Source organism: Netta rufina (genome assembly GCF_964035555.1).
Source record: "Netta rufina genome assembly, chromosome: 1".
NCBI lineage: Eukaryota > Metazoa > Chordata > Aves > Anseriformes > Anatidae > Netta > Netta rufina.
Genome location: NC_140123.1, coordinates 153,163,501 through 153,176,856, shown reverse-complemented (window position 1 = coordinate 153,176,856; position 13,356 = coordinate 153,163,501). Strand labels below are relative to the sequence as shown.

Below are 13,356 nucleotides of genomic sequence, written 5' to 3'. Positions count from 1 at the left end.
AGACGCCTGTGGGTGAGCTCACAGCCCAACACCACTTCAGTGGGTTCGGCTTTCTCCGTCTCAGTGTCCCTTAAACTCGTCACAGTGAGGACTCCTGGCTGCATCAGTCCAACAGCAATTACCTGGCTCTCCTAAACTAGCAGCTTCCTGAAGCATGTGGAAAAGTTCCCTGAGCTTGAGTTACACCGGCCTCTCTGCTCAGCAGGGAGGCTGCATGATGAAAGGCTGGTAATGCCACACCGTGTTCTGTGTGCTCGGTCTGGGGATTTGTTTTCAACTTTGGGTGACTTCAGAGGGTCTTGAAAGGCCAGGAAGAGAGGCTGTAAGTGGATGTACCTTATAAATGAGATAAAACAGGATCCTGGGGATGCCTCGTGTGCGTGTGAGGTCTCTTTGTCTCTGAAGCTCTCAGGTAGCTTGAGCAGGAGCACCGACAAACCAGGTAGAGCAGGTGAAGCTCTGAAACTCATCTGGGGATAAATCAGTGTTGAGGCTGTAGCTCCCCAGCTCCACAGGGAACGCTTGCAGATATTATTTAGTAATGTTTTTCCACTGCTTGTAGGCAGCAGCTGCTTGGTGGCTGGAATTAAGCAACAAACTTTAATCTGTTTCAATACATACATTTGTTTATAGGGAAGGAGAGAGACAATATTAGTGGATGTCAGTGTGGCTGGGATAGCAGTGTCAGTGAGACTGATGTGAGAAAGCAATGACAATTTGTAAAACAATAAAAATAAAGGGGGTGGACGAGGAGTTCGTAACCCAAATCAGCAGGCCATCGTTCGAAAGAAAAGGCACTGGACTGGATGCTCGCTACAGTCTCTCAGGGCCACAGGCAGTAATTTGGAAATGGAGAGATTGGTGCCTTGGTCACGCGCTTGCCTCAGCAAAAACCAACCTCTGCTGGAGCGCCAGGAGGCCGGGCCTCCTGCCAACACGCTCCCTCACAAGCAACGTGGGAGCCGCGGCTCTGTGGGATCACTGCGTCTTCTGCTGTCCCTGCCTTGGCATATCTCAGGCCCTCTGACAGCACATCGCCCCTGCTATAAGCCGCCGGCAGCCTGAACGTAACTCAGATGATGTTATCTAGGTAAGCGAAGGTAGTTATTACATCCAAGGCCCTAACTGCCCTCTGTGCCAAACAAATTCAAGAATTTGAAGGCAAAAATGTCTCTCTGCCATACTCCTTCTAGGAATGATTGCTTCTTGCCGTTCAAAGCGGGGAAGGAGCCTGGTAGAGCACTACGAGTTTTGAAGCAATGTCTGTCGCGGGACAGGTAAAGAGCCAGCACACTCCATCATTTGCCATCTATGCCCTTCTGTCTGTCGCCTGTTACACCTCTGTCCTTTGCAACGCTGAGCAGAATGAGACAAGAAAGTCTTATAGGACCAGGATCATTAGAGTGGGACGTTTAATGGGGCAGTATATCACCGCCGCCTTGGCTTCCGTGCAACAGCAGCGATTCTACAATGAAGGATGTTGAAGCTGAGGGAACCATTGCCTTAAAAAAAAAGAAAAGAAAAGCAAAAACAAACCCCAGAGAACTCGAGCAAATGACTTTTTCCCATTATTTGTAGAGAGAAGGCTTTTCGTGAAGAATATGGATAGATTTTATACATACATATATATATATATATTCTTCCCCCGAGAAGCTTAGCACTGAGTGTTAATAGACAGATCAAAGAGCTACTTAGCCACTGGAGCCAGGGAAATTGAACCAGGGCAGCAAACTAAAAATCAATCGTGGCTTTTAGTGTGCTCAAAGTGATTTTGTTCAGGACTGACTTCTGCGTGAGTACTTTGTAAAGCTTAAGATGATGAAAAGTTTGAGCTCCACACGCCAAACTCCGTCTCCTGCTCTCCGTAACATAACAAGAATGCTTTCTACAGATGGAATGATTTCAGATCTTCCCGTCCTTACCCTTTGGTCCGACTACCCTCTTTAGTCTTACCACTTGCAAGGTTATTCCCCAGGATCACATACTGTAAGGATATTATTAGCCTGCTCCCTGCCACATTTCTGGCTCAGTGACTTGTGAATAATGCTGTCCTTCTCGGAGCACGCTAATAAAACCTCCACACCATGCAATCCCTGATGGCGTAGAGGGCACACTCGTTAGATGAGAGCTATTTTAAGGTGGTTTTGAATCTTTAAAAATAAAAACATAAAAGGGGGAAAAAAAAAAAAAAAGAAAAAGGGAGGGGGGAACATTTCTCGAATCCCTCGGATCACAAAACTTGGCCTGACAAGGGTGAAGAAGAAAAAATCCAGATACTTCAAACAGTTCCCCAAGCGTCTAGACTGCAGCAGTCCTGTGAGGGCTGGAAGCCAAAGCCAGATTTCACTGGTGGGAGGGAGACTCTCCCTTCTCTTGCTTGCTCTGCATCTGTGCGTAAAGCTCCCACATCTCTAGATCCAGCCCCAGATGGAGCGAGCCATGCTGGAGCCATTCAGTCATACCTAGCGCGGGTAGCGGGCCAAGAGATTTCATCTGACTTGGAAGAGAGACTCCTCGTTTGGAAGAGGCTCCCCCCCCTTTTTTTTTTTTTCCATGAAGCTAATTCAAAAAAGCAGCAGCTGTTTGAAACTTTTTGGGAGTTTGGAATATTAAAATAAACCCTAAAAATAAAAAACACAGAAGTGATTAGGGGGGGAGATGGGCTATGGGGAGGACAGCATTCATCACACAGTTCAACGCTTGAGGTACAGTCGCCCTCTCTACCCCCACCTTAAGATTTGTTACAGAACAGGCAGGCTGGAATTTATTTTTTTTTAATGAAGAGATTATAAAAAAAGGTGAAATGTAAATTTGGCTACATGCATTTCCAGGACAGGACTGTGGTTATATAACGAAGCGCCCAAAACATCGTGCTTTTTCCGAAATTCCCTCTCCTGCACTGTTTGTTCCTCAGGCTAAGAACAAAAGGGAAGCGGAGTCTTTGCAGCCTGGAGAACCATTTCTGCTGCTCTTCGCAGCAGCAGCCGTTTGCATACGTGAAATAACGATCATGACTCCTTGCAATTATTTCTTCTCTCCGTGAAACAACCCCCTACCTTTTGATCTTTCCTGGCTCTTCATGCCAGGACAGCTTTTATGCAAAGGTGCTACCTGCTACATCCCTTAAGCATGTGTTGCAAGCTCCAAGCTTTCCAGGGGCATTAGTGAGAGCGGTGTCATGCCTGGCACAGCTTCCACAGGGCTGCTTGTTTTAGCTGTTCCCATAAGCATCCTTACAATGTGAAATAAGCTCGATCTCACCTGTGTTTCTAGAACAGAATTGATTAAAGGTAAAGAAAATACGAGGAGGCATCAGGAAAAATAATGTTAGAGATGGAGAGACTCCCTTTCTAACATAATATACCCTCCAAGCTAGTTAAATGTTAATTGCTGAGTCCTCGTTAAAACGAGTCTCTCGGGATGCCTTGACTTTAGCAAGTCTTCTGAGAATTCAGGAGCTGGGATCCACCGCTTGGCGCTTTTCTTCATGTCGAACGCTTCCCCAGAAGCAGGCACACACAACTGGGTTTTGCTGCGTGCACGCCAGACCGCGGCACAGCAGCTTCCTCAGCGCCCCGAGGCCGATGCCAGGATGAGACAAGAACTCATCTGGCGTGTAGGAACAGAGGTGCCAGGGAGCAAGGGCGGGGGCAGCCTGCGCAGGAAAGTCGGTATCAAAAGAGGCGCGGAAGCCTGTGAAGTCTGGGGAGCCGCATCAAGCGCGGGTGCCTGCCCGGGCGTGTGAGGGAAAGCTGTCAGGGAAAGGAGGGGAGGCAGAGCACCGTAATTACGCCTCGTCTTGTGACCGGTGCGAACGCTGCCGAGCGCCCCGAGCCGCAGAGGGGAAGCAGTGAATCAGCGAGGGGCCCCTGAGAACCTGTGTGGTGCAGGATTGTGTCAGCAGCAAGGTGCTGCCCCTCCTCTGTGCCCAGAGCAAAGCAGAGAGGCACCGCGCTGCTCATAAACACCAGGGACAAGCGGGTTACCGTGGAAAGTCATTTTATTTCCGAATTTCACGCACTCGTGTCACAGACCATGCACTTGAGACTTTCCCCTTTGACAGATCCACAGCCTGCTGGCCTGGGAGAGACGGGGCGTCATCTCTTCACTTCACACTGCGGGTACCCACACGCTCGGAGCGAGGGCGGCGTGCCAGGAGGCAGAGCAGCCTCTTGGTGCCATCATTGCTTTTGAACACTTGAAAAGAAATCAGCCCGAGTCAAAAGGATTAGTGGTGGAGCTTGGCAGCGGCGAAAACCCACTGCCGAGCGAGTTGGTCCTCGCCCTGCGGTTACAGGGAACAAGAGGATGGTCTCGTGGAAAGCTCGTGTGAGTCAAGTTACACCAGAACACCCCACAGCATTCCCAGAGCCCGGGCAGCGAGCAGGCAACACGCGCCCTGGGCCACTTACAATCAATTTGTCTCCGAGCTGCTCGGCCAGGAAGGTGGCCGGGAGCTGCCCTTCTCACATTCATCTTCAGGTCCTCCTGCTCCGTGCTGCAGCTGCGACGAGGCAGGAAGCCACCTCTAAGCCAGCCCTCGTGGCTCCGTGCCGACCTCCGTACTGCATTTAATACTGAAAGGTGCCAGTTCCAAAGGCTCCACAACGTCCCTGCACAAGCTGGGTGCAGCATGAGTGTGAATTTCTTGCATAGCCGCCCTGCTCCTTCCCCCCTGCCTCTGCCGCCCCTCGTGCCTGCCCCTGCTCTGGCAACGCTCCTGGTTGCAGTGTCCCCGTGACCCCAGACGTCTTTGGCCTTTGCTGAGGCTGTCACAGCAGCTGTTGCCCCCTGCGGCGGCTGCCTGCAGGAAGGGAGCGTTCCCCTCCCCAGAACAACAGGCTTGTGGCTAGCTCAGAGCGGGGAAAAACCCAAAAGGGAAGAAGTGATTCAAGTGAAATGGAGCAAAGTCTACAGAAAAGGCAAAAAGGCAGCTTCAGTCTCCATTTGATACACAAATTGAGCTCGATAGCAGCAAGAAATGGCCATAAAATATTAATTCATTAGGTTGCCAGGAAGAAGTAAAAGCGTTCGTGTAAAAAAATTGATCAACAGATATGTTTGTGGCAACTGTGCTTAAGCCAGCTCAAGACAGTGGCTTCCTCCTGCTTATTTCTCTCTTTTTTATCTACAGTTTTGATCATTCTGAACCTTGCTGCTACTCAACCCTGCATGAAGACCACAGCACTGGAGTCAGCACCAAGTGAGGGGTGAGATCACACCGAGGAAGTGAACCTAAGGGGAACTCCTGACAACCCCGAGATTTTAATATTTTCGTTGACCTTCAAGTAATTAGGAGAAAGGGGAATTTCCCCAAGTAGCCCGCGGGCCCCAAGTCTCATCTGTCTGCTTTTAGGGTAGGAAGGCTGACATCAGAAAGGCAGCGGAGGGCAGGGAAAGGAGGAGGGGGGAAAAATAGGGGAACCAGAGTGAAGAGCAATCAACAACTGACCAACAGTGACTGCTGCCAAACTTACAGAACACAAAATCATACAAACGGAATTCCTGTTAACCTTCTGTACACTACGGACTGTATATACACACACACACACGCTTTGAAGTACGCACCTGGCAGTCCAGAAGGTACCGGTACGCTGAGGATTAAATAATTTAAAACGTAACCACCTGACACGTCGGCTAAAATGGACGGATTGTCCGGGAAAGATGCTCCCCCCCTCACCTCACCAGCACTGCCTCTGGAAAGAAAATGATGGCTGAAGACTCCCCTCCATGGTTCCACTCCTGAAACTCACCTTGAAACGTCCCTGGCAAAGGGGAGTGAGTCCTGAGAGGAATGGAAGAGGAAAGGGTACTTGCTCCCTCCAAACTTGGCCTCTCTTGGCTAGGGAGGCTGGACAGCAAGAGGAAAAAGCTGCTGAAGCTGGGGAAAAGTAGGTAAAAGCAGCTGTGTTTCTGTACCCAAGGCTGAGAGCGCCATTTGGGATGCCCACAGGGAATGAGGAAGGGGGAAGGCGGCCTCATGCCAGCACACGGAGCAGAGCCCTTCTGGTGACAGCGGGTTGGTCCTGTCAGCTTGACTGACCCACGGAACCTGGCTGACGCGTGCTCGTTAGAAAACCGTGTGAGGCACGCTGCTTCCACCTCCTAGAAACCAGAACAACCTCAAGGAAAAGAGGAGAAGAAAGCCCCTGCTCCCACCTGCCTCCCCCAGCCCTCCCCCTGAGCAGCCTCTCTTCCTCTAGGACACCTGAGGAGCAGTTTTCCCTTCCCAGCAGCAGCGCCCAGCAGGTCTGGCTGAGCAGGAACAGCAAGCCCTGCTCCTTCGGCTTCCTCACACAGCCAGACCACGAAAGCTTCTCCCTCCCCTGCGACAGCATCAGTGAGAAGTGCCCCCACTGGTGGTTGTTGCAGCAGATTGGACAAGCCCCGGGCCTTACTCCTGCACCCAGATCACAAGGGATGAGAAGGTTTTGTAGGGCAGGAGCCACGGGCATTGCCCTCTTCCAAGGGCTCCAGCACTAAATCCTGTCAGTGTAATCGTTATTTCAGTCAGAAACACAACACGCAGCCCTATCTGGAACATCGCATTCAGTCTGCCCTGCGTGACTGGGTCAAAGTGACCAAAAAACAAAAGAAAAGAAAAAAAAGAGGAGGAAAGTGAGACAGCGTGGTACAGCAGAGAGAAAGAAATGTGAGGACAAAAATCAGGCTGGAGGGAAGGAAAGGACCTCAGTGCAAGTCTGCTGAAGTTGTCACTGGATTCACCAGCCCACTTCCACCTTCTTCAGACCAGAATGGACTCGCTGCAGTAAGAACACTACAGGAGAAAGAGGTACATAGTTAATGTGTTTGGGTTTTTTTGTTTTTGTAGATACTTGAGCATCAGAATTTATGCAGAGATCTTAGGGCTGCAGTTTCAGCCTCTTTTCCCTAGCCAATGGGTACCTGTCGGGGCAGAGACGGTGGAAATGGACCGGTAGCACCAAGAAATCCAGCGGGAGCACCAACTCCACAGCAGGAAATCATAACGAACCAAAAGGAGACAGAGAGAGAGAGAGAGAGAGAGAGAGAGAGAGAAGTGGAGGAGACACATTTTGCAGTCATCCAAGTCCACCTCGGCTAAACCCCTAGCAGCGTTTCCCCGGGTGAGGCCCCCCGTTACGTCTGCAGCAAGACCTCCGGCTCGGAGAGCGAGCTGTAGAGGGTGTAGCCCAATTCATCCACTTCTTCCGGGGTGAGCTCGGAAAACAAGTTCACCTTGGGGTTCAGGGCGCTGGGGAGGACGCCCGCCTCCAGGTAGCGGATCAGCCCCTTCAGCGCCTGCAGGAAGCGGTCGGCCAGCACGTCCTGCGACCAGTCGGGCTCCTCCTGGGCCAGGTGCAGGATGACGTTGGTGAGCTGGCTGGCGGTGAGGTGAGCCAGGGCCGGGTTCGACTTGCAGACCGCTTTGAAGATCTTCAGGCACAAGCAGCGGCAGCCGGAATCGCGCTGGTCCAAGGCCCGCAGGCGAGCCGTTTCGGCCGGCCGCAGGCTCAGTCGCCACAGGTTGTCGTTGCGGGCCAGCCGATGGGGTTTGGCCACCAGGGTGATGTCCCCCAGCGTCAGGGAGGGAAGGAAGTCGATAAAAAGGTGCCGCTCGGGGTCGTACTGCACTTCCAGCGTCAAATCCGCCGGGGGAGCCGCCGGACGGATGACGTAGTCCAAGAGCGTCCCGATGGCCGGCCAGTTGATGGAGCCAGCTACGACTTTCTCAAAAGTCTCCGCCACGGCTTTGGGGGAGAGGTAACCTCCCACCACGCAGCGGTCCCAGTAGCTGCTCCCACGGGGAAAGTACTCCGGGTTTTCCCGACGCACCAGGTAGAAGCCAGGAATGTTCATGATCGTGTCCTCCCCGGGGATGCACGACCACAGGTTCTGCTCCAGCATGAGAGGGACGATGAGCTGGATGTGGTCAGCTGTCACTACCTTTCACAAAAGAGAAAAGTCGGTAAGAACAAGCCTGCCCTCGCCGCACTCAGCTCCACTCACCACCTTTTATACAGCCTTCTGCTCAAAGGAACTTGGAATAGGGATTCAGCTGCCTCTCTCTCCTCCCTGCACGGGATTCACAGCCTCCCGTTGCCAAAAAGCATTTCTGAAGGACTGCTTCCCACCAGCAGTGCGATGAGGCCAAGGCACAACACAAGCTAACGCTTACATTGCTATTTTGAGATCTTTGAACACTTCAGGACCTGCCACGGACTGCATACAGAATCACTTTGCCTCTTATCACTCAAAGGTGTGAGATGGAGCTGGCCCAGGACACAGCAACACCGTGTGATAGTTTAAAACTGGACGCAGAGCACGAAGTTTCCAGACAAGCCTAAGTTGCCACGGTTTAATTATCCCATTCTACAACCAGGTACTGCCCTCACCTGGTCTGCCACGCTGCTCAGAAAAAGGTCGTTAAAGATCCCTTTTCACTAAGGTGATTAAGACCCCAGATCTCAGTTTCACTCGGCGCTCCACGCTCCATTCCAGAGCTCTGACTCAAAGCAAAAAAGCGTGCCTCTGAATCACTCCCTGTAGCCACCGGCATCTTTCCCTCAGGGAGATATGCAGCAGGCACTGCTGCCCAATCTGGTCTGTCATGTGTTAAAAAAAGAGTAGGGGAAGACCTACGTGAATAGGCAGGAGTTCTAAGGGAGTAGCACGTCTTTGGAAGGAGACAGAAGGGACAGAGAGAAAACAGGTGGAAAAGCGGTACGAGAAACACAGGTAAAGGAAGAGAAGATGGAGAAGGAAAGGAGGAAGATAACTTGGAGAAACAAGCCAGCAAAAAGCAAATGCTTGGCAGACAAATCCAGACATCCTGGTCAGGTCTGCTCGAACAGCACTGCAGAAATCAACGCCCGGTTCTGCACCACCGAGAGCCTCATTCCTGAGGAATGCCGTGCTGAGGCAGTGCCGCCAGCAGGGACGCCCAAAATGCCCCCGCCTCGCCAGCCGGCTGAATAACGCCCCGTCACGAGGCCCCAGGAATTACCTGCAGGTCGTCATACAGGCTGCCGCTGAGGTACATGTCACGCAGGGGCATGTCCGGCAGCTTGGCGCGGAGGAAGCTGCGCAGCTCGGCGCAGATGTCCACGGCTGCTTGCTTGGCCCGGGCCTGCTCCTCTGCCGGGATCGCCACCTTCCTCCGGTAATAGGCGAAGAGTTTTTCTTGCAGAGACAGGCGAAGGCGGGATTTTTTCAGCTCCGCTTGGCTCCTCTTGGCAGATGGCTTGGGCTTGGCGGGTCGGAAAAAGTCTGCAAGGCAGAAGGGAAACGTGGATTGTTTCACCGCGGTGTTTCAGCGTGACACGCAAAAAAAAAAAAAGTCTTACAGTGCAGAAGCGCGGCCTCTGAGGTCTCAAAAAGCTTCCAGCAGGCATTTTGCAAGCTTTACGCGGTTATCGGTCAAAAGGGGGACGTTGAAAATCATTGAAAAAAGCTACCAGGAGAATCAAGTGGGATGAAAACAAGTTATTAGGTTTGAAATTTAGCCAGAATGAGACTAACGCTCGCATCGTGTACAACGAAGTAACGTTAATGGCTACGTGGGCAGTTCCTCAGCTCCATTTCATCAAAAATTCAGCTGCTTTTAACATGATGCCAGACCAGCAGACCAGTAGAACACCCTTGGACAGCCATCCCTACCTCATTAAGTTCTGCACATTATGATGGATTTGTACAAATTATCAGCGGAACACAGTTCTAAGCAGGGTAAGAGATCTGAGACGATCACGCCATCTGGAAATAAAATAGTTGTCAGGACCTCAATCAGCACGTGTCAGGAAGGCAGGATGATGGATCTTGGGGCCAGCAGAGCTCCGGCAATCACAGCCCTAATGAAAACCTGCCTCAAACTTTAACTGAGCAAACAGCAGAGAGCACATTTATGCGTAGAACAGCAACACAGTGCTTTATGCTGCTGTGTGCATTATCAAGCTAACCTGCAGCATCTCCAACGCCCTCTTTTCCAGGCTGGTTTCCTACAGAAATGAGCCAGGGCTTCCTATCAAGCTTCTCTTAACATGGACCTAGAAATTCAGAAGTTATTAACAAGAATTAAGGAAGAATTACAGATCTACAAGACCCTAAGTCCTCGGAAGGCCTGTGGAACTTGGCGGCTGTGGGAGACACCCCCGGACCAGTGGTGTTGAGGCAGCTGCCGTGCACTTGTTCAGCAACAGGCACGCGGCCACCAGGCAGCACGTGCAGGATGCCTGAGCGAGCAGCGCACGGATCCATCTCACCCAGGCTCTGCAGCTGCTGTTTCTCGTCCCACTGGGGTCTTTTGGTCAGGTTTCAGGGTTTGTGTGAAAAGCAAACAGCCAACAAACTATAAGGAACCAGATTTTATTGGCTGTTCACGAAACAACGTATTTTTCTGTCTTGAATTTTAGTTTATTTTCAAGCCAAGAACACGAAACAGTATTATCAAACGTTTTATGCCTCAATCCTTTAATTCTCCAAGTGTAAATCTCCCCAAATGACCAGGGGTTGGAAAATAAAACCATCAAGAAAAAAACAAACACCACAAACTTATATAAAAAACGCTGATGGAGTCTAAATTACTTATTATCACACTCTGAAAGACAACTGCAAGTCCCTCTCTTTAGCCAGAGGAATGCTTGGTGAGCAGTACTGCTTCGTAAGCAGTCCTAAAAAGGCAAAGTGTTACAAGAATTATTAGGAAAATGATAGAAATAATATAGGGAATACGGTTATAAAGTGCTAGTTATTCGCCATCTGAATACTCCCCTCTTTAAAAAGAAGCAAACACACTGGAATGGTCCAAAGAAAAGCAACAAAGAGCTTCAAGGAATGGGTTTTTGTGAGGAAAGATGGCACAGGTAAGTATTCAGCTTGAAAGAGGAGATCTGAGGGACGGTAAAACTTAAATCCATGAAATCATGAGAGAAATGAGGAGTGCCAACAGATGGCTGTGGTTCCCCAGTTCCCAGACTGACTCTAATAGTTGAAGCTATCGATAGACTGTCTTAAAACATCAAAATACTGAGCTAGACATTAAATTCTCTCCTTCTGTGCTGTTTTGAATGAATAATGGGGATTTAGGGATGACTCTGCAAGGCGGGAGTGCCGCACTGCTCCGTACCTGTGTCCACGGCCGAATGGTCGGTGGGAAGGGTCTGCAGGGAGCGGCTGAGGTTGGTCTTCATGTCCTGGGTCAGCAGGCGCGAGGAGGACCCCAGCCAGTTGGGCTCTTCCCAGCTCCTCTTCCCCGACTGGCTCAAGCGCGTGGGGCTGCTGGGAGCGCTGATTGCCCGGTCATACATCTGAAACACCACCACCGGGCACAATTTCAGCCGCCAAGGTCTGCGTTTCACCCCCTCCTAGTGCCAACACCCTGCGCGTTTTGGTTTCCCGCTCCTCCTTTCCAGCACACTCACCCGTTTGACAGCCAGCGTGGCGATGCCCAGCATCGCCGCTCCCCCCACGCCCAGCACGAGGCGGGCGTTGGACAGCACGAAGTCGATGGCCGTGCCGATGCCATTGTCGTCCTTCTTGCCTTTGCGCTGCCCAGCGCCTGCCATCTCACCTGGAAGACGTCAAAAAAACGGGTCAGAACAGGAAAACCCAAAAAAACACCCACATCTGTTGGTCTTAGGGTCTTTGTAGGGAGCCAGAGGATGTGATCCCCTAACCCTGCAGCCCCTCCAGCCCTTATCTTTCCCCCAGACACACCACAACAGCAGCGTTTCATGGCTTTCAGTGCTGCTTATGACCCCAAGAGAAACAACCCAAATTTGATGTGGCCTCTCATCCTTTCAGCAGATTTAATTATGCCTTCACCTAATGCTTTTTTAAGAAAGCAACATTTACTTCAGCTTTGCAACGAAATCCTGTATATTTTGTCGAGTTTTACGACCACTTACATCTTTTCCTTTCAATTGGTGCATCCCAGCCAAACCACGGCATTTTTACACCTGTTTACTTTCTCATTCTCTACCCAACGCTTTAACTTTGCGCTCAAACATGGTGACGTCGGGACCAGGATCTTCCCAAGAGATCGTTTTTGGACAAAGGCTGCTCCCAGATACTCCAAAGCCGACCAAGAATCAGCATCAGAAACCACAGCGCACCGCGACGGGAACAACTTCCTCACTTCCCTGACGTTTATTCCTGCCCTCAAGCCTGGCGGGGTTGATTTCCATGCAAGCTATGCATAGCACGAACATTAACGCCTCCCTACGTATGCACGATGGTTTCCTTTGGTTCCTATTTAACCTCTGACCTTGATTTTTAAATCCGGAGTTTCCGCGGCTGTCTACACGTGTAAAACATGCTATGCTAGGCGGATATTCGCTGAAATTGAAGGAAGATGACAGAAAACTCTTCCAGTGTTGACTCAAGGTGGGTTTCTAAGCCAACGCTTCAGAGCCTGGGTGGTTTAAAACCACCTTTGTGTTAGCCTAGGAGCAAGTTACAGTGGGAGAGAGGCCGTTCCTGCCTCAACGGGCGAGGAATACGATCAGTCTTCATCCCAGGGCACAAAACCAGAGGCTGGCACAAAGCTAGGTGTATTATTAATACAAAACCTAGGGCTGGAGCGGCCTACCTGTGACCTACAGCATTTGCACAGGGCACAGGAGTCCTGGCGGGACCTTCGGGGCTCCGAGAGGGCGGCGGCGGGCAGGACGCATTAACCAGCGGGGCCCAATTTGGCAATTAAAGGCCGTGAGGGGGGGAGCAGGAGGAGCCTCGAGAGGGCCCAGGAGGCCTAGCGCAGCCCCCCCAGCCCGCTCCGCAGGAAAGCCTGCCCCTTCTCCAGCTGCCGCTCCCTGTCCTCCGGCCGCTGCAGCCCGCGGTGGCGGCGGAACTCGGCGCGGACGGCGGCCCGGTACAGATCGCGGTCGGTGTAGCGCAGCGCCCGGCCCCGCCGCAGCAGGGCCCGGTAGAGGCTGAGGACGGCCTCCCGCGACCACGCGGCCATGGGGAGGGCCTGAGGGGAGCCGCGGGGCCGGGGCGGGGGGCTCGGGGCCGGCTCCTCCCGGCGGGGGCCTCAGCGCGGCCGCGCCGCCTCCCTCCTGCCTCAGCACCGGGGGGGCGCCGGCAACATGGCGGCGGCGCCGCTTCCGGTACCATAGAGAGGGGAGGGAGCGGCCCCTCGGAGATGGCGCCCCCTGGCGGCCCGGAGGCGGGAGGGGGGTGGTGAGAGGGAAGGGAGCGGAGGCGCCCCCACAGCGCCGCCTGCTGGCCGGGAGGAGGAAGCGCACGCACCGCCACCCGCCGGGGCTCACAGTTTGGGCTGGGAATCCATCTGACAGAAGATTTATAGAATAAATCATCAAATTCAGGCTCTGTGGTTTTGTTGTTATTAAACGCCGCGGAGCGCTCTGGGTGTTTTAA

General features: G+C 52.2%; 2 protein-coding genes across 4 annotated transcripts; both read right to left on the bottom strand.

Annotated features, from left to right (window-relative positions):
• Nucleotides 1–3,992: 3,992 nt before the first annotated feature.
• On the bottom strand, nucleotides 3,993–12,702 carry MIEF1 (mitochondrial elongation factor 1). 3 transcript variants are annotated; one of them, XR_014619056.1, is made up of 6 exons: nucleotides 12,566–12,702; nucleotides 11,397–11,545; nucleotides 11,102–11,282; nucleotides 8,987–9,249; nucleotides 4,413–7,926; nucleotides 3,993–4,197 (listed from the first exon to the last, which is right to left on the bottom strand). XR_014619056.1 is itself a non-coding variant. In XM_084300000.1 (5 exons), exons 2-5 carry the CDS (start codon nucleotides 11,538–11,540, stop codon nucleotides 7,120–7,122), a joined length of 1,395 nt encoding a protein of 464 aa, XP_084156126.1. In that variant the 5' UTR covers nucleotides 11,541–11,545; nucleotides 12,566–12,702; the 3' UTR covers nucleotides 3,993–7,119. The 3 variants fall into 3 exon arrangements, 1 of the variants encoding a protein (XP_084156126.1); XR_014619057.1 differs by having other exon boundaries at nucleotides 3,993–6,778; nucleotides 6,907–7,926; XM_084300000.1 differs by having other exon boundaries at nucleotides 3,993–7,926.
• MIURF (mitochondrial elongation factor 1 upstream open reading frame) lies at nucleotides 12,578–13,063 on the bottom strand. The gene has a single exon (XM_084300017.1). The coding sequence runs from the start codon at nucleotides 12,938–12,940 to the stop codon at nucleotides 12,728–12,730; it is 213 nt and encodes a 70-aa protein (XP_084156143.1). The 5' UTR covers nucleotides 12,941–13,063; the 3' UTR covers nucleotides 12,578–12,727.
• Nucleotides 13,064–13,356: the final 293 nt, after the last annotated feature.